The sequence below is a fragment of the Alexandromys fortis genome, unplaced genomic scaffold (assembly GCF_014885135.2).
Source record: "Alexandromys fortis isolate MF-2015 unplaced genomic scaffold, M_Fortis_MF-2015_v1.1 scaffold_96, whole genome shotgun sequence".
Lineage (NCBI taxonomy): Eukaryota > Metazoa > Chordata > Mammalia > Rodentia > Cricetidae > Alexandromys > Alexandromys fortis.
Genome location: NW_026068053.1, coordinates 4,008,648 through 4,030,631, shown reverse-complemented (window position 1 = coordinate 4,030,631; position 21,984 = coordinate 4,008,648). Strand labels below are relative to the sequence as shown.

General features: G+C 39.0%; 1 protein-coding gene across 1 annotated transcript in view; it reads left to right on the top strand.

The window, feature by feature from the left end:
• Positions 1–21,984, top strand: part of Pign (phosphatidylinositol glycan anchor biosynthesis class N) — a 102,753-nt gene that overhangs the window by 25,586 nt on the left and 55,183 nt on the right. The window contains exons 14-16 of the mRNA XM_050119773.1: positions 684–739; positions 14,674–14,752; positions 18,952–19,134. Coding sequence (XP_049975730.1) covers positions 684–739; positions 14,674–14,752; positions 18,952–19,134 — 318 coding nt within the window. The remainder of the gene's footprint in view (positions 1–683; positions 740–14,673; positions 14,753–18,951; positions 19,135–21,984) is intronic.

Sequence of the window (21,984 nt, the reverse complement as noted above, 5' to 3'; positions counted from 1 at the left end):
GGAGAGGGGAGGGGAGGAAGAGGGAGGGCAATGTACCAAAGGGGCGGGTAGCCAAAATGTCTGGATTATATAGGGGAGAGTCTCTGGGGGAAGGACAGCCCAGCCCCTGGGCTGGAGAGTGAAGCATAGAGGGTGGAGTACACCAGCCATGCCCTGTAACTGCTGGGAGAACCTGGAGGCCTGGTCTACTTGAATATGTTAAATAGGCACCTCAGCCATTGTCCTGGGTGTGAGACCTAACAATGAAGTTTTTATTTCTAACGTACAGGTTTTATGGGTGAGTTGGAGGGCACAGAATTGCCTTTGAGTGTCATATTAGATTGTCATATATCCATATATCTGGGCCTCATTTATTGGAATATGCCCGAAAGAAGTAGACTAGAGATCCAGCATTACAGGGACGATTCTCTGATGTAACTTTGCCTTACTTCCTTTTCAAAGAGTTAAGGAAAAGTCATTTCTGCAAGATTGATGTACTTAATTCTCATCTTACTGAGATAGTAAAATATTATTTAATTTTTCTTTAAATATTTATTAAACTATAATATAGTAACACAAAATCCCATTTATTTCCAAAGAAATTAATCATCCCCGAAGAGCCACTTCGATTGATATTTATATTTCAGAATGAAATTCATTAGTTTTTCTCATTTATAATTATTATTTTCATGCTTGGTTCCCAGGTGAAGATGACTCAGAAAAAAGAAGTTACTTTGCCATTTTTGTTTACACCATTTAAGTAAGTCTTAAATGTTTTTTATTAGCTCAAAGGAAAAAGATTTCACGAGTTTGATGCCAATGAGATAGATTAATTTATGTATAAACATTGTCTTTTTTTGTGTGTAGCAAACTATGCCAAACTGAAGTCTTCTACTGTTACTTTTGCTAACATTGAGCCAAATATTATCTACCTCTGCGTGGCTGAGGAGGAGACAGGGACGGGAGCACTGTCGTGGTTTTATAGAAAGATGTCCTGCTTACTTCTTTTTTTCTCTCTTAGAAAACAAACAAACAACAACAAACCAACAACCCTCTCCCCCACCACTGTCTTAATTAGAGTTTTTATTGTTGTGAAGAGACACAATAATCACAACAACTCTAATGAAGGAAAACATCTAATTGGGGTGGCTTACAGTTTCAGAGGTGTAGTCCATTATTGTCATGGTTGTATGTAGGCAGACATGGTTTTGGAAAAGGAGCTGAGTCTTTCCTATCTTGATCTGCAGGTAGCAAAACTGACTTTGTGCCACACTGGGCTTAGCTTGAGCAGAGAAGACCTGTAAGCCCTTCCTCACAATGACACATTTTCTCCAACAAGGCCACACCTCTATGGCCAAACATTTAAACACATGAGTCTTCAGGGGCCATACCTATTCACACCATCATCCCCCCCCAAAAATTCACAGCAAACAAAAACCTCCAACAAAACAAAAAAAGTTATCAAGTGGTATTTTATTTTATTTTTTTTTATTTTAAAAATTACATACTCAAGGTCATGAGTTTGAAACTGTCTGAGCAGCGGCATACTGAAGTTGCCATCTAAAGAAAGAAATTTGAAAAATAGACTTTAATCTTTGATACAAACCAAGTAGAATATACATCGGGATAAAGAATACCATTGAGAATAAAAATAAAGCATAACATAATGGAATATGTGCATTGTGGAAAAAAGCTATAAAATTTACTTTAGGTCATAATAAAATATAAATAAATATTGAGTAGTCTTGTTAAATGTCATAAAATATTAACACTAACCTAAAATTTACTAACTAAAGAATAATTTTTTATGTGGTTCAAGATGTTTCTCAAATTTTATAGAAAGAGATTTACAAGAATCACTTAACTAATGCTGAGAAAAAACCAAGATAAAGAGCTTTTCTTTACTAGACAGCAAATGCATTCTAAAGTTACGAGGCAGCGTTGATACAAGTATAGCATGCAGTTACGCAGACTGACTTGGTACCATGTCGTTTTTGGTTTTGATTACAGATGGCATTTGAGCTCAGGCGGGAAGAGACTTACACACAGCACGTTTTCTTTGTCCTGCATAAAATATGGCCTGGTCCTCTACCTTAAGCCAGTCATACATCAAATTCAACATTGGTTGAAAAGGAAATAAAATGGTTCTTAAAAAGCAAAAATGTGACTCCCATAAAGAAAACAAAATATGTCATAAGAAAAAGACAACTTGAATATATCAGCATTAAATGTTGTGTTAGATAAAATAGACCATATAGATTAAGTCATTCTCAGATTTGTAGAAACTATTTATAGACTATGTAGCAGGCATTATGGTTTATGGTCTATGGAGGATTGTATCCATCAGGTCAGGGAAGTAACTCAGGTGATAGAGTGCTTCCTGTTGGAGGCTGAGGAGCTGAGTTTATTTTCCAGAACCTATGTTAAAAAGTAGAAAAGGTAAAGAGGCCAGTTGTGGTACTGTGCGTTTGCACTTTTAGCACTGTGGAGCTGGATTCCTGGGGCCTGCTTTCAGTTCTTCTAGTGAGAGACCTTATCTCAAAAACAAAATATGGATGCAATACCAAGATTGACCTCTGCCCCTCATCCCCCATGTACACTCCCCAACACACAAAAAAAATTATACAGCATTAGGAAAAAATTTTACCTTAAAAATGGAAAATTATGCCCAAAATTCACAAAAGAGAATGTGTAGATGGTTGTTATGAAAAGAATGTCCACCTCGTATTATCCCCTTTGTGAAGCAGTTCCTAGTATTTCCCTATTTTACAGATAAAGAAATTACAGCACAGCAAAATGACTTGGGTGAGATATCTGACCCAATTCTAATCCTAACCTATAACCAATGAATGGCTCCACAGCCTGCTGGACTCTTAACTGTGTTGTAGGGTGGTTGCCTAATACCAGCACATACCCACACTCTGTCCAACAGGTTTACTTTTGACAGTGTATTTAATACCAGCACATACCCACACTCTGTTCAACAGGTTTACTTTTGACAGTGTGTTCTGAGATGAGTAATTCTATGTGGCGGTGTCCTTGTGAGCCAGTTTGTGGCAGTGTGTGGAGAGTGAGGTAGTAAGCACGTATGTACTTGATGAGAAAGTTCATAAGTTAATTGAGAAAAATAAGGATTTACCTGCGGTACATTATATAGTGAACCTTAAAATATATATGCCATATATTGTGATTGCACAGGAAAAGCATGAAATATACATGCCAAGCTAGTAGTATCATGAGGATATTAGCTAGCTCTATAGTGAGAATTTATTAGTTTAGTAAAGGTAAAAGAACCAGGTATATACTATACTGAAAATTATTTTTCTAATAATTGGGGAGTTGTGCATGACATAAACTAAATTATATTTTAAAAGAATCTTTACTTTTATGTATTAAAGCTTCATTCCTGTCTTGAAGTATTCTGAAAAAGTAATATTTGAGAACAGTAACTATATGTGTTAGCCTGGCATTTAGTGTTCAGTATATCCAAAAGAACATTGATTGATTACTAGTACCCAAGTGCAAGGAGACATTTTTGTTTTTATTAAATGCAATAAATGTTCTACTTTATATCATCGGCTTCTTAATAACATCTGTGTACAGAGAACGACATCATCTTGTAAGCTGTATCAAAGGAGCATTGTCTTACATAGAGTATGAGGGAAAGCTTGTGGCTTCCATCCTTTTAGGGAAATGACATTGTCTGAAGGTGTCTTTCCTTCATCTTCCCGTCCCTGTTGCTCAGCAGTGTGTCCTTCATGGCACTGACTTCCTTCCTTCAGTATTGGCACCTGATCATTTGATAAGCTCTAGGTTTTTTACTTACATAATAGATTTACAGCATCAGTAAGTTTTTGTCTGAAAATTTTTATCTGTATAGCTATGAAGAATCTATTAGATTTCTGTCCTGCCCGGATCCCGCAGTTGTTAAGTCCCAAATTAATTATAAACTGATTGGCCTAGTATCTTAGGCTTCTTATTAACTCTTAGACTTACATTAGCCCATAATTTTTGTCTGTGTTAGCCACATGGCTTGGTACCTTTTTTTGGTGAGGCAGTCATACCTTGTTTGGTCAGTGTCTGGATGATGACTGCAGACTGGAACTTCCCTTTTCCCAAGATTCTTGTTGCCCCACCTCTCCTTCCTGCCTGGCTCCTGGTGAATCAGCATTTATTTAAAATACAAGTGGCGGGGTAAAAGCCCGTTGTCCCACAGCAAGGTAGCAGAATAGCAGAGCTTTAAAACAAAAAATAAGATTGCTGAGGTCTTACGTATATTTTAGATATTTTAAAGAGTTCAGTTAGTTTTTACTATAATTGCATATTCTGTTTTATACTAAATAAATAGTTTCATACTGAGTTACAAATAACTCTTGGGGGGGAAGAATAAAAGTTATGAAACATTTCTTTTGACAAATAGAATAAAATCTACAGGCTAAAATTGGGTATTGTGAATGCTGAGTATATGCCAAGGTGTGACCAGCAGGTGGCGCTGCATGATTAAGAGAAATTTGAAACCTTTCCTATACTGCCCTCAGAAGAGGAGAGACACCTTGTGTCCCCAGGGCTCACTTTTTCTGGGTGTGTGTGGATTTGTGATCCAGCCCTGGGCCTGAGCAGGAAACTTTGTGTCAGTCCAAGGTCAGCCTGGCACACACAGGATAAGCCTGTCTCAAAACAAAATCTGAAGGGAAATGGGAAGGAAAACTTAGGCTTCTCATAAGAGGCTGTGTTGGGCAGTGGATCTGGAAAAGGCTGTACACCTGCCCCAGAAGAATAAGCATTTGAATGCCTTTTTCTCCTTTTGAAATTCATCGTGAAAAATTTAAAAATATAAATTTTATTTAAAAAATTCAATGTGTTTTTCTCTAACATGGTATTACTTTCTTTTTATATATTTGCTTTCTTGGGCTCATAAATGTGGAAATTCCTCACTCAGGTTACATTTATACACTGTTTTTGAGGAGCCTTTCTTTGCATCACCAATATGCTTTACTAACCATTTACGAGCTACACTGTTTCCTCTCTAAAACTGAAGTCCATCTTTTAAAAATATTTTTATTATTTGGGAATTTCATATCACAAACCCTAATCTTCCCAGTTCTCCAATGCCTATACCCCATCCTTATGGCCTCTTCCAACAAAGAAGAAGGCGACTGAGCAATTATGGCACACTCCTTTAATCCCAGCACTTTTGAGGCAGAGGTAGGTGGATCTCTGAGTTCAGATACAGCCAGGGCTACACTGAGAAACCCCCATCTCAAAAGAAAAACAATAGGAGGAGAAGAAGAAAGAGAAGACAAGTCCAATTTTTGTTGCCCGTACTGGAGCGTGGCCCTTCATTACCTGCAGCCTCGCAGAAGCCTTCAGTCATGGAGAGCTCTGCTTCAGCACCCTTACCACACTTTTAGAGTGCTCCCTGATGAGTTTCTGTCTAGGCTGGCACTGTTTATGGTGCAGGGGAGACAGGGCTGTCACAGAAGCCGTCTGTGTCTCTGTCTTTCAGCTTTGAGACTGCAGTCACCAGTACCGCTGCAGAAGTAGCTTCCTTGCACGTCACTTTCAACAGGAACACGGGTTGTGCACTTCTGTCAGGAGTGGTTCTCATGAGCTGTTGGGAGCCTTGACGCAATTACAGCTCCTAGCAATGGGTAGTTCAGGTGTTGACCCACCAGAGGAAGTATTCCCTGATGGGGCAGCCCGTCAACAAGGCTTGTGGACCAGTAACTCTGAAAACCACTGCTTCCATCTGTAATTTTGCTTGTGCAATTAACAGCTATGATATCTCCACATGCATTTTCGTGTAATGTGTGTATGTAATCTCATGATTACATCTCAATATTAAGGGCACATATATCTGTTGGTGCTCAGAAGATGACTTTTCTTTCATCTTTATAGTTTATTTTTAATATTTATTTATTATGTATACAATATTCTGTCTGTGTGTATGTCTGCAGGCCAGAAGAGTGCACCAGACTTCATTACAAATGGTTGTGAGCCACCATGTGGTTGCCGGGAATTGAACTCAGGACCTTTGGAAGAGCAGTCAATGCTCTTAACCTCTGAGCCATCTTTCCAGCCCCTCATCTTTATATTTTTCATATGTAGAACATATACTGGGATATGCTTTATTATTAGATCTATTTGTCCCACAAGAATTGAAAACACTTAAAAGCTTGCTTTGTCCTTTTGTTCAGACTAACTGCACACAGTTAGCTCACCTTTACCTCAGAGCACATCCAAACTAGACTGAAGGCTTTCTGTAACTAGGTCACAAGGTTAAAACCTTACAGCTCCACACAAGGGCAAAGTCGCAACACAAAGCACCCAAAGAAAAGCACATCAGCTCTTCAGTTCTTTGCTTGTAGTCTGTGTCTCAAGGTTTGTCACTGGGACTCTGCTCCCCCCCCCCCACCAAATCAGGTCATGGTCTCACTCCTGGAACCTTGGAACCTTGTGTTGCCATGGCAACACTTATTCTAAGAATGTGCTTTTGAGCAATGAGAGGCAACTCCTGTAATTTTTTTTATTGCCTCAAGGCTTCTGTAAGGAGAAGTGTTTTTAGGTAGGGAAGAAGGAGCTAGAAGCAGCAGCTAGGAGGATTTAGTAGCAGGGCAGGAGAACTAGAATAGAAGCAGACCATTAAAGAGATTCCGAAAAGCTTGTGTGAGAGAGTTCGTTCACTCTCAGAAAAAGCCCTTTTTGCTGCAGTTGCCTTCATTCTGAACCCTGAAGAGTGTCTTGGGGCTGAACCCCAAAAGCTGTCTCTCCTTAGACTTTTATATGGTAACAGCACCGACCACGGATATCCACATGGTCTCTCCATCATGGCCCTCAGGGACAGACAGCACAGCCACTCACATCAGCATGGTCCCCATTGGCAGCATTGCCCATGGACATCCGCATGGCCCTCAGTCATACATCAGTACAGCCCCCAGCTTCAGTAGGACCATGGACTCAGACATGGCCTTTGGCAGCAGCATGGTTCATGAACATCAGTATGGCCTCCATTTACAGCACAGCCCCCTGCCATCAACATGGCTTCAGGTGGCAGCACACAGACCATTGATATCTGCGTGTCCTTTTGTGGTAACAGAAACCACAGACATCAACACAGCCGTCTGTGCAGTAGGACCACACACATGGGCATGACCTTCAGCAGCAGCACAGATATCCATGTGGCCTCATTACCTTTATTTTATACTCTAACCTCTTTCCCTTCTCTCCCAAGCCTACATACATTTATCCAACACTGTGACCCAGTTAGAGGCTGTTTATGTCAGAATCTGTCCTTTTGCGAATCTGTAATTCTTTACTGTCCAGGAACACTTCTTACAATGTTAAGAGCTTCTTAAAAATTTAAGTTGCGGCCGGGCGGTGGTGACGCACGCCTTTAGTCCCAGCACTTTGGAGGCAGAGGCAGGCGGATCTCTGTGAGTTCGAGGCCAGCCTGGTCTACAAGAGCTAGTTCCAGGACAGGCTCCAAAGCTTCAGAGAAACCCTGACTCCCAAAACAAACAAACAAACAAAAAAAAACTTAAGTTGCGCCATTAGTAGGGGTAATACGATAGCACCTATTTTCCTGCCCAGTCTAACACTTAAGCTGAGCTTTTACTATGATGAATACAGTAGTTCCTGCTCAGAAATCTGCTCAGTCCAGCATGGCAGAGCCACTTGTGCCTCTGAGCTGCTTGTGCTTCTGAGCAGCACACACCTTCCCACTTCCAGGCACACAGAGTCCATGTTTCAAGCAAGCCATAGCACTTTACTCACAAACCCCATCCAAATGCTCTGCCTCCCGCAAGAGCCAGAGGTCGCGCTAGTAGCATAGCCCAGAAAGCTGGCATTTTAAAACTGCTCGGCTTTCTTTTTTTCTTTTGCCATGGCTGAGTCAGGAAAAACTTTCTTAAAGGAGCTGTGGCATGCCACCAGCAAACAGCAGAGAGCTGTGTTAAACCTTGTATTTTGTTTGTTTGTTTGTTTAAAATTAAGCTCTTTCAGGTTTTTAAGTGGATTTAGTCCATCTTGTTGGCGCCATTTGTTGCAAGGGAGAGGACCGCTTGTTCATCTCTGCTGCCCAGCTAGCTTAGCCCCAAAATATCCACACAGAAACTGTGTTCATTATATCACTGTTTGGCCTATTAACTCTAACATCTTATTGGCTAACTCTTACACCTTAGTTTAGCCCATTTCTATTAATCTATGTATCACCATGTGGCAGAGGCTTACCAGGAAAGATTCGGCATGTCTGATTCTAGTGGCTCCATGGTGTCCCTCTGACTCTGCTTTCTTCCTCCCAGCAATCAGTTCTGTCTTCTCCGCCTACCTAAGTTCTACCTTGTTAGGGCAAAGAAGTTTCTTTATTAACCAATACAAAACAAAGCACAGCAGGGGTTCCCACCAAGGAAGATTGCCCTTCCCCTTACCAGCTGCAGCACTTGGTAAAGTGAACCCTGTACCTCGCCTGGGCATCACAGTGGAACTGACCCTGATGGGTGGAGGTGTGGTGTGTCAGCACCAACGCAATGGGGAGAGCTGTCCCCATTTCTCATCTGTCACATGGCGGCATAGCTGAGGGAGAGTCGCCTCCTTCTCCCCGCCCCTCTTCAATGCCTGAGGCAGGTAGAAGAGCTGACTCTGAGGTCATAAGAGCAGGAGACCTGTGTTGAGTCAGCCCCAACATGTAGTGTGTCACACAGAGAATCTTTCCATCGCTTTCCTTCCATGAATACTCCTTCCTCTATCGTACATGTTTGAAAGTTGTTAAAATTGTAAAATAAGTTAATATGTGCCAAGAAAAGTATACAACTCGTAGCTTTGTTAACTCAAAATAATAGCTATAGTAGTTCCCCTCTGAAGGATAAGACTCCCATTTCCTCTGTCCTTGACCTCAGTTCCTGTGTCCGCCAGCCTTCTTGTCATGGTGTTGAATTACTAGAGAAACAATGGAAAGGCTTGCTATGTTAGAGGGTTCAGCTCATGAACTGCTTGTATGGTCGAGCAAAGATGTTATTTCTTGGTGACCAGGAGGGAAGGAGAGGGAGAGAGAAAGAATGAGAATATTTAAGCATGAGAATGACTAAGGAGCTCAGGACAAATATCTTTCAAATACGTAATTCTAGTGACCTGCTTTGTCTCACTAGGCTTCACCTCCAAGTTGCCTATTCATTTATGAACTTATGAGTGGCAGTGATGAAGTTAGTACCCTCAAGATTCAGTCACTTCTTCATAGATATGCCATATTGCAACCAAATCTTTACCACAGTAGCCTTTCAGGGGAGGTACACTTCTCCAAACCATAAGAATAAAGCCATTGCTTGATTAGTTTTTGCACACTGAATATAGTACCAGCCATGATGCCATTTGTGAGTTTGGTTTTACTGTCTTTTTTTGGGTAAGCCTGGGTTTAGAAACCCTGGGTTCAGGAGGCTTCATATTCGGGGAGGCATAAAGAGTGATGGCTGACTAGAGGCTGTGTTCCAACTCCAGGTTACCATGACCTGTGGGCAGCCCTGCTTGTGAGTTTGGGTTCTTATCTGTAGCTTTCCTCCCAGCGACTCCTGTGAGTCGGTTCTCACCCTGTGTGCATCCTAGCACTGGTGGCGTTCTTATGGACCTTGCTCTTAAGTAACTTCTTTCCTGGGGGCTGGAGAGATGGCTCAGTGGTTAAGAGCACTGCCTGCTCTTCCAAAGGTTCCGAGTTCAATTCCCAGCAACCACATGGTGGCTCACAGCCATCTGTAATGAGGTCTGGTGCCCTCTTCTGGCCTGCAGACATACACACAGACAGGATATTGATACATAATAAATAAATATAAATAAATATTTAAAAAGTAACCTCTTTCCTGTTTCCACAAATGGCCCTCCTTGTCCCTCTCTGTCACCAGAACCTTTGCCCCCTCCCTTTTTTAAAAATGAGTTTTTCAGATTGTGTCATCTCCTGTGGTGTGGTATGTAGTGTTTCTTATGAAAGCTCCTGTTTTCCTTTTTTTTTTTCTTTTCTTGAAATTGTACCTCAGAATTTGTTTTAGGATAGTATAGCCTAAGTCTTTCTTGGGTCTGGAGAAATGGCTCAGGCATTGAGAGCACTGGTTGCTTTTCCATAGCAGCTGGGTTCATTTCCCAGTGGCAGCTCACAACTATGTGCAACCCTGCTTCCAGGAGATCTGACACCGTCTGCTGGCCTGTGTGGGCACTACACATATGGTGAACATACATACATGCTGGCCAAACTCCCATACATAATACAAATTACAAAACTCATATATATATATTAGTATAGTATATATACTATATATAATATAAATAATATAATAAAATAATAAATATATATAATATAAATATATTATTTATACATATATACAAACATAAATACATACAAATAATAAAATCTAAAAAAAAAGTCATTCTAGTTCTCTTTTAAATAATCCACAATTAAACATATCCAGGCGACATTTGCAGCCACAGAGTTTAATTTTCATCTCTCTGGTCTCAGGATTGCTGACGTCCCCACAGGTTTAATTTTTACCTCTCTGGTCTCATATGATTGCTGACGTCCCCACAGATTTTGCTTTATGTTTGGCAGTATTTGTACTTTAAACGCTCAGCTTCTTGCCTTGTCCCCAAAATAGAAATGTTTTCATAAGACTTACACTTGTAGAAAGTTCTCTTTTTCTTTGCTTTCCATCTCTCTAGGCTCTTAGCCCTTGATTGTCTTTGCGCTTATAAACTGAATTTTAATTTAATTTAAGATGTACCACACTTTCTTGTTTCTGGTGGCTATACTGATATTCTAAAATTCACTGACAGCCTGAAGCTATGGTTAAATTCATCATTTTAAGGATTTTATTTAACCTTGTTAGTAAAATGTTAAGGAGAAAAATAGCATATGCACACATTTCAAATTATAGAACCAAAGATAAAAATGTCTCCTTTTCTGCCTAGTGTTCCAATCTTAGTAATTTTTTCTAAGGAAAGTTGTAGCTTGTTATGCCTTTCCATATATGGCATATATGTAGAATATTATTTCAATGAATCCTATAGTATATTAGGTTCTGTTCTATAGTATATAGGTTCTGTTCCTCTAGAGAACACATAGACTATTAAACAGGATTTGATAAACTGGTTTACAGAATGTGGGCTGGAGAGTCTCATCAGTGGAGGGGCAAAGATACCCCTTATCTGCTTGGTCCATGAAACTGTAGGTCTCAGCATTTCCAGTCCCGTCTCTAAGGAAGCTTAGAATCTCTGGAGAGTTACTGGCATGTGGTAGGAGCTGGCCTTGACTGAGCCGAGGACAGCAGTGGCAATGGCAGTAGCCATGCTTCCTGAGAAATGAAAAGCAAGGCAGGTGACATTGCTTCCTTTCTTTATGTCCCTGACATACATTGGAAGGCACCATTCACTTTGAGGGAAGACCTTCACCCTCAGTTAATACTCTTTGGGGACACTAGATTTTATGTCTTAGATCAGTGGTACTCAGTCTTCCTAATGCTGGAACTCTATAGTATTCACATTGTAGTGACTCCCAACCATAAAATTATTTTGCTGTTACATCATAACTGTAATTTTGCTAGTTATGAATTATAAATATTGATATAAAAGGTATCTTATATGCACCCCCCCCCAAAGGGATCATGACCCACAGGTTGAAAACTGCAGTCTCAGGTAGCTCTACATGCTGACCATCCAGATAAACCATAGCTTGAGCATGCCACACACTTTTGATATTTCTAAACATATGTTGTCCTTCCTTACTCCTACATCTTTACTCAAGTGTCCCTCACATACTTACACATACACATATCTGTGTAATGAACCGCAGATACTTCTTCAAAATGTTTCTCTCAATCTTTTTAATTTTCTTCTTTGTTAACTTAATTTATCAGATCCTAAGTCTTTTTAGAATGACAGTATAACTATACCATTCTTTCATTTTTTTCCTACTTAAAGGCCTACAGCATTTTAATAGCTTTATAAACAAAGCTAAACAAACCAAACAAACATGCCCGAGTCTCGCTCTGTGACTCAGTCGTGTCTGATCCCGGATGTGAAGCTCAGGATGGTCCCAACCTGAGAGCTAAAGGCATGTGCTACTTACTACAACAGGCTCTTTGATAGAATTTAATCTTACCCATTAAGATTTGTTGATTCATTCTGTGTGCTTAGTGCTTTGCTAAGTATCATGGTGAAGTTTAATGGACGTATAAGACACTATCTTGATCCACATGAGGTTAAGATGTAACTGAATGTGAATAAACTGGTTATTAACCCACAGTAAAGTGGTAGTGGTGTGAGGAAAGGTTTGGAATGGGCCTTAAAGATCTGATTTTAGAGAGCATAAAGATCTTTATGGACAAGAACTCAGATGTAAGTGCAAGACAGATGATAGGTGAAAAATGGTGTGTGTGTGCGTGCGCGCGTGTGTGTGCGTGCGTGTGCACGCGTGCGTGTGCGTGTGTGTGTGTGTCTGGAATCATGAATAATTAAGAGGAGTAGAAGTAGTGTAGGGAGCTTAGAGCTTATAATTGAAGAAGTCGATCAAAGAAGCCATATTAATTGTGAGGAAGTTGGTGGAGGCAGTCAGGATTTGTTGAAGGAAAGAGGGCCTGCTTTTGGTCCTGGCCGCCCGGCTAGCTTACACATGAAATAACCACACAGAAATTGTATTAATTAAATTACTGCTTAGCCCATTAGCTCTAGCCTCCTGTTGGCTAACTCTCACATCTTGATTTAACCTGTTTCTAATAATCTGTGTTCACCACGATGTCATGGCTTACCTGGAAAGATGCAGCATGTCTGACCTGGCAGCTGCATGGCCATTCTCTCTCGATGCTTTCTTCCTCCCAGCACTCAGTTCTGTCTTCTCTGCCTTCCTAAGTTCTGCCCTATCACCAGGCCCAAAGCAGTTTATTAACCAATGAAAGCAACACAAATACAGAAGGACCTCCTACACCAAGTGTTTACCATCAGAGTAGATCAGAGCAATGAAGAAGAGGTCAGCTATAAGGCTTTTATTTGGCAAATCAGTACTGCCTGCGCTCTTGGCTCAGTAATTCAAGGCTTCCAGGAAAACATTCCAAATGTTTGGTATTCAAAAGCATAGGAAAATGGACCAAAATGACATTTTGAAGTAACATTTTTTACTTTCTTTCTATTCCTGCCTGTGACACCTTTTCTTTACAAATTAAATTCTGTGGAGGGTGAGGATGAGAGGATGGTGGGTTCTTCTGCAATCAGACATAAGAGCCCTTGATTGGGTTCTTTTCAGTTGAATGAGCTGAGAGATCTTAGAATCAGAACAGATTGTTTTTTCTTTTAAGTTTATTTGTATTAGTTTTAATTATGTGTCGGGGTGTGTGTGTGTGTGTGTGTGCATGTATGAGTGTGTGTGTATGTTTATGTGTGTATGTGAGTTCAGTGCCTGTGGAGGCCAGAACATTCGATTCCCAGAATTGCAGTTACAGGTAGTTGCAAGCCACTTAACATGGATGCTGGGAACCGAACTCAGGTCCTCTGGAAGAGCAGCAAGTCTCTTAACCCTAAGTCATCTCTTCAGCCCCTCAACCCAATTCTTAATCATGATTCCTGTAGATTTCAAGAAATTTTGTGGGTAGTCTTCTGTGGTTCATGAATATTTTTGGAAAAACATGCAAGGTTTGAAATTATGTGTATTTTCTAAAAAAGAGTCTCAAGTTCTAAAATGAACTTCAGACTATCCCACCCAAATTACTTAAAAGATTTACTTCTCATCAGAGTTAAGTCTCATCAGAGTTGGGAAATCACTAACTAGAAACAAGACAAATGATTATGGTGTGTTGACCATATACAGTTGTCCTAGTCGTTGTCATACGTCATGCAACTTTCAGTGCCTTCAGTAACTTTATGCATTGTCAAGATTTGATTATACTCATGTTAGGAACGGAGACTTCGTTCAGCAATATGTATTCAAGTTTTCGTTTAGACATACTTATTCATTTTATGAAGGTGATTGTTCTGATGATATTTGTTGCTTTCTTTATAATGTTAATAATGCCTTTGGGCTTATATAGCTTTGAGTTATTCTCTATTCTGTATTGTTTCTCTGAATTCATTGTAGTTCAAGAATGCTGAATAGGTTCAAATTATTCATTAACTCCTTTTGTTGGTTAGACTCTCCTGGTTTAATATGGATTCTTAGCCCCTGTTTTGATAAGGTATAAAAAGCACACTTGATGAGTTACCATGCTACCCTATCTTTGTGACTAGTAAGTATACACATAGGAAGGCTTAGTGATGGAACTCAGTAGTCTAGTAATTACCTTGACTTAGTAAGAATTTCTTTGTTATGGCCTTAATGATGATTTATATAGTTTTCTTAAATGGACTTAGTGTTTAAAGCTTTGTGTAAGGGATGGGAATATAACTCATCAGCGGGGCTATTGCTTATCATATCTAAGGCTTTCTGTTTGATTCCTAGCACTACCAAAAAAATTTAAAAATAAAAGGATATTTGGGATTATGTAATCTTTTTCTTGGAGGTGTTCAGATAGCTAGCAACTATACGCTTTAACCTAATGTTTTCTTTCCTTTCCATTTTTATTTGGTTTTATTTTGTTTTATCAATTTTTACTATCTTATTTTCAAATAAGAATAAAAATCATGAAATGATAGAAACCAAATGAGAAAACACTAAAACCATTTTTCCTTCTATAGGTTGCTCTCTGATTCTCAGCAGCTGGATATTTTAAGAAAAGCAAGGTCTTATATAAAACAAGAAAAATTTGATGAAGTAGTAAGTATATGAGCACTTGTGGTCAGGGCAGGGTAAACTATATGTAGGGAGAACATCAGGCAGACTGGAGATTTCCTGAGGAGCCTTTAGCCTTAGACATGCTTCTTATTTCAGGCAGTCTATGACTGCAGGTTTCTACTTTGGCTTTAGAAAGGAGCTGTATTGCTGTTTTTGTTTGCTTGTTGTTTGTTTTTTTCCAATGAAAAAACAAATTTCAAGTAACCATCATCCTCTTATGAGGGTGCAGAGCACCACATTTGCCACTTACAGTATCACACTGAAGCATTTATCTAATTATTTTCTATCAATAAAGAATCGGGTGTCATATATCAGGGTGAGAACCTGAATGATCAGAGAAGTGTAGAAGCCACCAGTGATTTTCTTTTTCTTCCATTCCTCCATCAAGAACTTCTTGTCTCCTATTTGTCCCCAATCCAAGACCTCTATGGTTAATTTTGGTAAACTAGTGGTTAACTCTGTCCTCTGACTCAATGTAGATGGAAGTTTCTGTCCTGCCCGGTCCCATAGCCATTCAGTCCCAACAAAACACACAGAGGTTTATATTAACTATAAACTGGTTTACCTGTTAGCTCAGGCTTATTATTAGCTAAATCTTACACCTTAAATTAACCCATAATTTTTATCTGTGTTTAGCCTTGTGGCTTCGTACCTTACTCAATAAGGTATTCTCATCTTGCTTACTTTCCATCTGGCTGGTGACTGCAGACTGAGCCTTTCCTCTGGTCCTGCAGCCATTCAGTCCCAAAGAAATACACAGAGGTCTACCTTAATTATAAACTGGTTGGCATATTAGCTCGGGCTTCTTATTAACTTTTGTAACTTACATTAACCCATAATTCTTGTCTGTGTTAGCCACTTGGCTTAGTACCTTTTATCTGTGAGGCATTCTTGTCTTGCTTCTTCTGTGTCTGGGTGATGACTGCAGACTGAACCTTTCCTCTTCCCAGAATTCTCCTAGTCTGGTCAACCTGCCTATACTTCTTGCCTGGTTACTGGCTAATTGGTGTTTTATTAATCCAATAGAAGTGACAACTCTTTACAGAGTACAAAAACATTATCCTACAGCAACTCAGAGCAAACTTTATTGTCAGAATGCAATCAAACACCACACATTTCCCCTTTTTGTCTAAATAAAAAGGTTTTAAGTAACATAGTAAAACTATATATAATAAGTATGATAACTATATTCAACTACATACAGGTAAGAATTACATTAACAATGTCTAGTACATTTGCATTTGACAATTTCAGAGAAAGTACTCCTTTATCTATCCTATTTTGGTGAGTCCAAATTTTTTTTTACCTAATTCACATTGTATCCTAACTTGCATTACCAACCCAAAACCTTTTTTCTATATCTTTCAACTTTATAAACTTAACACCTCTTTTGTGAGTTTATTTTCAGAAATTGGTAACAAAGAAAACTATAGCTATAACTATCTAGTATTCAACTCCATTAGAGACCTGAGAAGGAAAAATATTACCTGAGCAGAGCAAACAACTTCCAAAGCTAAGAAATGACAGAAACAGCTGACTGCTGGAACAGTCATCCACAGTTCCTCTGTAATGTTGGGGAATCCATCTTTGGCCTGTTACAGGCCTAGAACATTTGAAAGACATTTCTGTGAAGCAGGAATTTTGAAGGACTGTCTGTCTCACCTTGTCTTGGCAAAGTTCTGTAGTCACTTTCTTTTGTGTCCTGCTTGCCCAGTTTGGACAGCATTCTATCAGCAGTCAAGGCAAGGACAGTTTCTTGCCTGGTAGCTTACTTTGCCACAAAGAAAGTAAACTCCATATGGAATTTCTTTGATTCCCATTATCTTCTTTGAAGTAGATTGGTGCTGCCAGGAAGAGACATGTCTCACTGCTATAAAAATCTGTTATTAAAACATCTTAAATGTTTCCATATTCTGAAGACCTCTCAAGTATTTGAAGACTACCTATCTATTTAAAATATATTTGTTTGACCTTGAAAACATGACATGCCTATAAGTTTGACTGTAATAGGTGACTAACTACTAACCTGCATTTTTTTATCCTAAATAGTTTGTAATAATAACTTTCAAGAACTAGAAATTTATATTACATTGTTAAATGAGCTGCATAGATACAATATCTTAAGCCAGAGCAGAATTGTATGTTCAGTATGTTCTAACAAATATAGCCTTAAATTTGTATCAATATACAAAATATCTTAAACAAGAGTAGAAACATATATACAGTATAACAAAAATAATCTCAAATTTATATCATTATATAAAAATCTGTACCAACATAAAATATTTAAGAGTAGTAGTTGATTTTTTCGATTAAGAGTAGATTCATTAATCTACCGTATCATTTCTTTTTTTAAAAAATATTTATTTATTTATTATGTGTACAATATTCTGTCTGTGTATATGCCTGAAGGCCAGAAGAGGGCACCAGACCTCATTACAGATGGTTGTGAGCCACCATGTGGTTGCTGGGAATTGAACTCAGGACCTTTGGAAGAGCAGGCAATGCTCTTAACCACTGAGCCATCTCCCCAGCCCTACCATATCATTTCTATATCCCTCTTTTTTCTTTTCAGAATGAGATCCCTGAATCTAGTGTCCTTTGTTCAGCTTTTTTTTTTCCCTGACCATTACTAATAACAACTGTAACCAACCCCAATTGAGAATATCCATAACCGAATGACCGAACACCATCTACCGCAGCACTGGGGAATGTGGCTGTTGTGTTCTCTAGGTCTGGGGGCTGACAGCATATCTAGATAACCCTGATACAATTGCAATACTGGGAGAGCTCGCTGTGTCATTTGTTGACAGTCTCTGTGGAATGGGAAAGTGTAGGGCTGGTATAGTCGTGAGCCTGAACCATCATAGCTAACCTTGAAATTGTCCTGAGCAGTTGGTAGTCCAAAGCTTATCTTTGGGTTCTATTAGTCAACTGAGATGTGTTACCACAATCCAGGTGCATTCATTGTTGTGGGGCCCAATAAACTTTTGGAGACTTCAGAGGTCGCTGTTAGGAATGTTCATGGTTCAGTGTAGAAAACTTAAAACATTTTAAATGCCATATGCAACAGATCATGGAGAGGTTAAAGGAACACACTTGTTAAGTACATCCATAATACAAAAACTTAATTCCTGCTTATCTGACAGAGACACAACCCCAAAATCGTGTAGAGAAAACTAGATTAAGCCTTTTTGTCAGATTTGTTGGTACCCTATATGACCATTAATATTCTGACAAAAGGTATACACATACACACACATATCACTTTTTGGTTTTGTTTTTTGTTTTTTTTTTTTTTTTTTTTTGAGACAGGGTTTCTTTGTAACTCTGGAGCCTGTCCTGGTACTAGCTTTTATAGACCAGAGTAGCCTGAAACTCACAGAGATTCTCCTGTCTCTGACACCCCAAGAGCTGGGATTAAAGGCATGTGCCACCCTCCTTTTTCAAAACAGAGGCGCTAAATCTAATCTCCTTTGTTTAGCTTTCTTCCTGACTATTATCCATAACAATTAGTAACCAACACTCCAAACAAAGACAAATATCCATATTCTATTTTTGGGGAATGTGGGGGTAGTTTTCCAGGCTACTTCCTGCTATTTTATAATTTTTTAATTATAATTTAAAATTTTAGACTTCCTTTGGTAGTATTTGAACCCGGGGCTTCTCATATGCTAGGCAACCACTCTGCCACTAAACTACACACCCAGTTCACTGAACTATTGTTCTTTTCTAACATTTTGTAATTTTGGTGATATTTTACAGTAGATTTGCATAATATGATATGAAAGTAAAATATAATGCATATGCACACATGTTTACACATGTGTATACACATATGCATTTCCTTTACTTGGTCTAATGCTAAAGACCTTCGTTTCCTGTATGTGTCATCTGAGAACCATTTCTGCACAATGAATGCTTTCAAAGACAGTATAGATTACAGACAGTTTCCATTAAAATGCCCTATTTTACCAAATTGAAAAATCTGTTTTATTTTGAGACTTTTTTCTTTCATGTTTTGCAACAAGAACCTCACAGTTGAAATCCTTTCCTAATCCTCCCATCTGTAGTTACTCACGCTTAGTCGTTTGATTCTGTGGAACGCCAGTTTTCCTGGGTTAGGGCAACTTGACTTCTATTGTTTCACTGCAACTTCTACTTATGTTTTGTCCCCCTAGGTCTCCCTCTGCGAGGAGCTGATTGATCTCGCATTGAAAGGATTGTCCTATTATCACACTTACGACAGATTCTTTCTGGGCATCAGTGTTGCTGTTGGTTTTGTGGGATGGATGTCTTATGCTTCTTTGTTAATCCTCAAGTCTCATTCTAATCTCACAAGGAGTGCTAGGACGGAAGTTAAGGTAAGTCTGGACAATGTAACAAAGGTTCAGATGACAGTATCAAAGTCACCAGGAATAAGGATTAAGAAACTGAATCAAATCATGTATAGTGAGTTCATAGAATATGTAAGTGAAGAGTAAGTGAACTGATGTGTCTGTCCTTTGCTTTCTTTTGTTTTGGCTATGTTTTCTGTTGCATCTGTTTTATCGTGCATTGGTCACACTGCTCATAGTAAGTGTTCCGCATCCTTCTAGAGAAGTCATTAGGAGCTGCTTCAGGGCTCAGAGAAATGCTCGGAGGTGGAAAGTGCTTACTGCTCTTGCTGAGGACCTGACTTTGGTTCCTAGATTTCATATCGTGTGGCGCACAATGACCTGTAACTTCAGTTCCAGGGATTCTGATGGACCCTGGTGTCCCTGGGCATCTGATTACAAGTGACACATAAATTCATGCATGCATATACCCATGCACCTTAATAAATAAATCATAAAAAACAAAAACTACTCCAAGCCAGGCATGGTGGCACACACCCTTCATCACAGTGCTCAGGAGACAGGGGCAGGTGGATTTCTAAGTTCAAGGTCATCTTCTTCTACACAGCAAATTCCAGGACAGTGTGGGCCACACACGAAACCCTGTCTCAAAAACCAGAAAAACCGGGGCTGGAGAGATGGCTCAGCGGTTAAGAGCACTGGCTGCTCTTCCAGAGGTCCTGAGTTCAATCCCCAGCAACCACATGGTGGTTCACAGCCATCTATAATAAGATTGGGTGTCCTCTTCTAGCCTGCAGGCACACGTGGAAGGAATGTTGTATACATAATAAATAAATAAATCTTAAAAAAAAAAAAAACAGAAAAACCGAAAGCAGTATATTTACCATCATTTCATATTGAAAGCTAGGCAAACAATAAAGTCATCATTCACATATTAATTAATTAATAAATATTAAAAAATTAACATAATATTTATTATATTCCTGACTTTATTCCTCTTTCAACTTACTATAAATTCCCAGAATTTTTCTTTACCTTGTTTTGAGAAAACAAGTCTAGCCTGCTATGCTTTCAATGAAAGGAAGAGGTCAAACTTCTAAACAAGTGTGATCCTTTAATACAGTTCATCATGTTGTGGTGACTCCCAACCATAAAATTCTTTTCTTTGCTACTTCATAACTGTAATTTCACTACTGTTACAAATTGTGCTTTCTGATTATCTGAAGTGACCTTTTTGAAAGAGTCATTATAATTAACTCCTCAAAGGGTTCTGACCCATAGGTTGAGAAGCACTGCTCTAACTAGACTCTAACAGTACATACTTGGTTTTACTGCTTTAGAACACTTCCCTATCTTAAAGTGTGTTTCTGACTATCATTTACCAGGCAGAGTATCCAACCTCCATTTCCTAAACTTCATTCTCTTTCATGATTATTACCATGTTGAAATCCTCTAGAAAGGAATGTATTCTGCTAGTATATTTTTAATAATAATCGTTATTATATTATACCACATTTCTAGTGGTAACTTTTATCATTTTATATTTTGTCTGTAACGTAAGGAGAAGAACATTATTGCTTAATTTCAATTCTTTACAGTTCTGTAACACATCTTGTATAATTTCCAAGTAATTTTAATTATTCCACTGTATTTGAAATTGACTGTAAAGGGAATTATTTTCTACATATTAGAGAAATACACAGAAATGATTATGTTTTGGTAATGGAGAGATGCATCTAGGAATTCTACTGAGTCCTTGAAATGTATTCTGCCTTCTTTGCCTCTAACTGTGCCCTGTAACTGCTGTTCACAAAAGATGAGACTGAGCTGAGGGAATGAGCTAACTTGGTAACAGCCTCCCAGACAGGGTGTGGGGGACTGAGGTCTAGGCCAGAGACTCTTGTTTCTGCTCCTCTCGCTGTTCAGAACATTAGAAAAGAAGATATGATACTTCTGTTAATGTGTCAAGAATTCGTAGTTGATAGTTCTTTTTGTTTATTAATTGAGTGTATAGAACAAGGCTAGGTATTCTACAGAGAAATATGATGGTCAGATTTTACCATGGAAACTCTTGCTATTAAAGTAGGTAAGAAACACACATGGCCACACTCCATGATATTGGTCACTGCATATCATACTACAAATGGCAACCTTAAAATATGTTACGTGTCTAATATGATACTGCAAGAATTGCCATGTTTTAAATAAAAGGCAATCCATCATAATGATAATGGGGAAAAAAGTAAGTCTTGTTGTGAGTTTATTTTTAAAGACTTATGATTTTTATTTACCTGTATGTATGTGTATAGGAGGATATCTGAACATGAGTGAGGATACCTATGGATGTGAGAGACAACAGATCAGTAGCTAGAGTTATAGGTGGTTGTAAGCCATCTAGAATGGGTGCTGGTATCTGAACTTGGGTCCTCTGCAAGAGCAATATACATTCCATCTTTTACATGTAAACCTTACCCTGAATGCTTGCTTTATGAATGTTGTTAAGTTTAATCTCACTGCAACTTTGTTGGTTATGATTCTCATAATATGGAGGGAGATTGATGGCTTAGATAATTCTGCCATATTGTATCAACTCTAGAAAGTCTAAATGTTTTTTAGACACTCTTATATCTTGTTGAGGGAGCTGCGGGCCTTGTTCCTGCCACCCAGCTCACAGCCGCCTGACTAGCTTATGCCCCAAAATAACAACACACAAACTGTATTCATATAAACACTGCTTGGTCCATTTCTATTAATGTGTGTAGCACCACGAGGTGGTGACTCACCAGGGAGATTCTAGCCTACATCCATCTTGGGTCAGAGCTTCATTGTGTCTGCCCTGAAGAGGAGCGGCATGGCATCCGCCTCATTTCCTCTTCC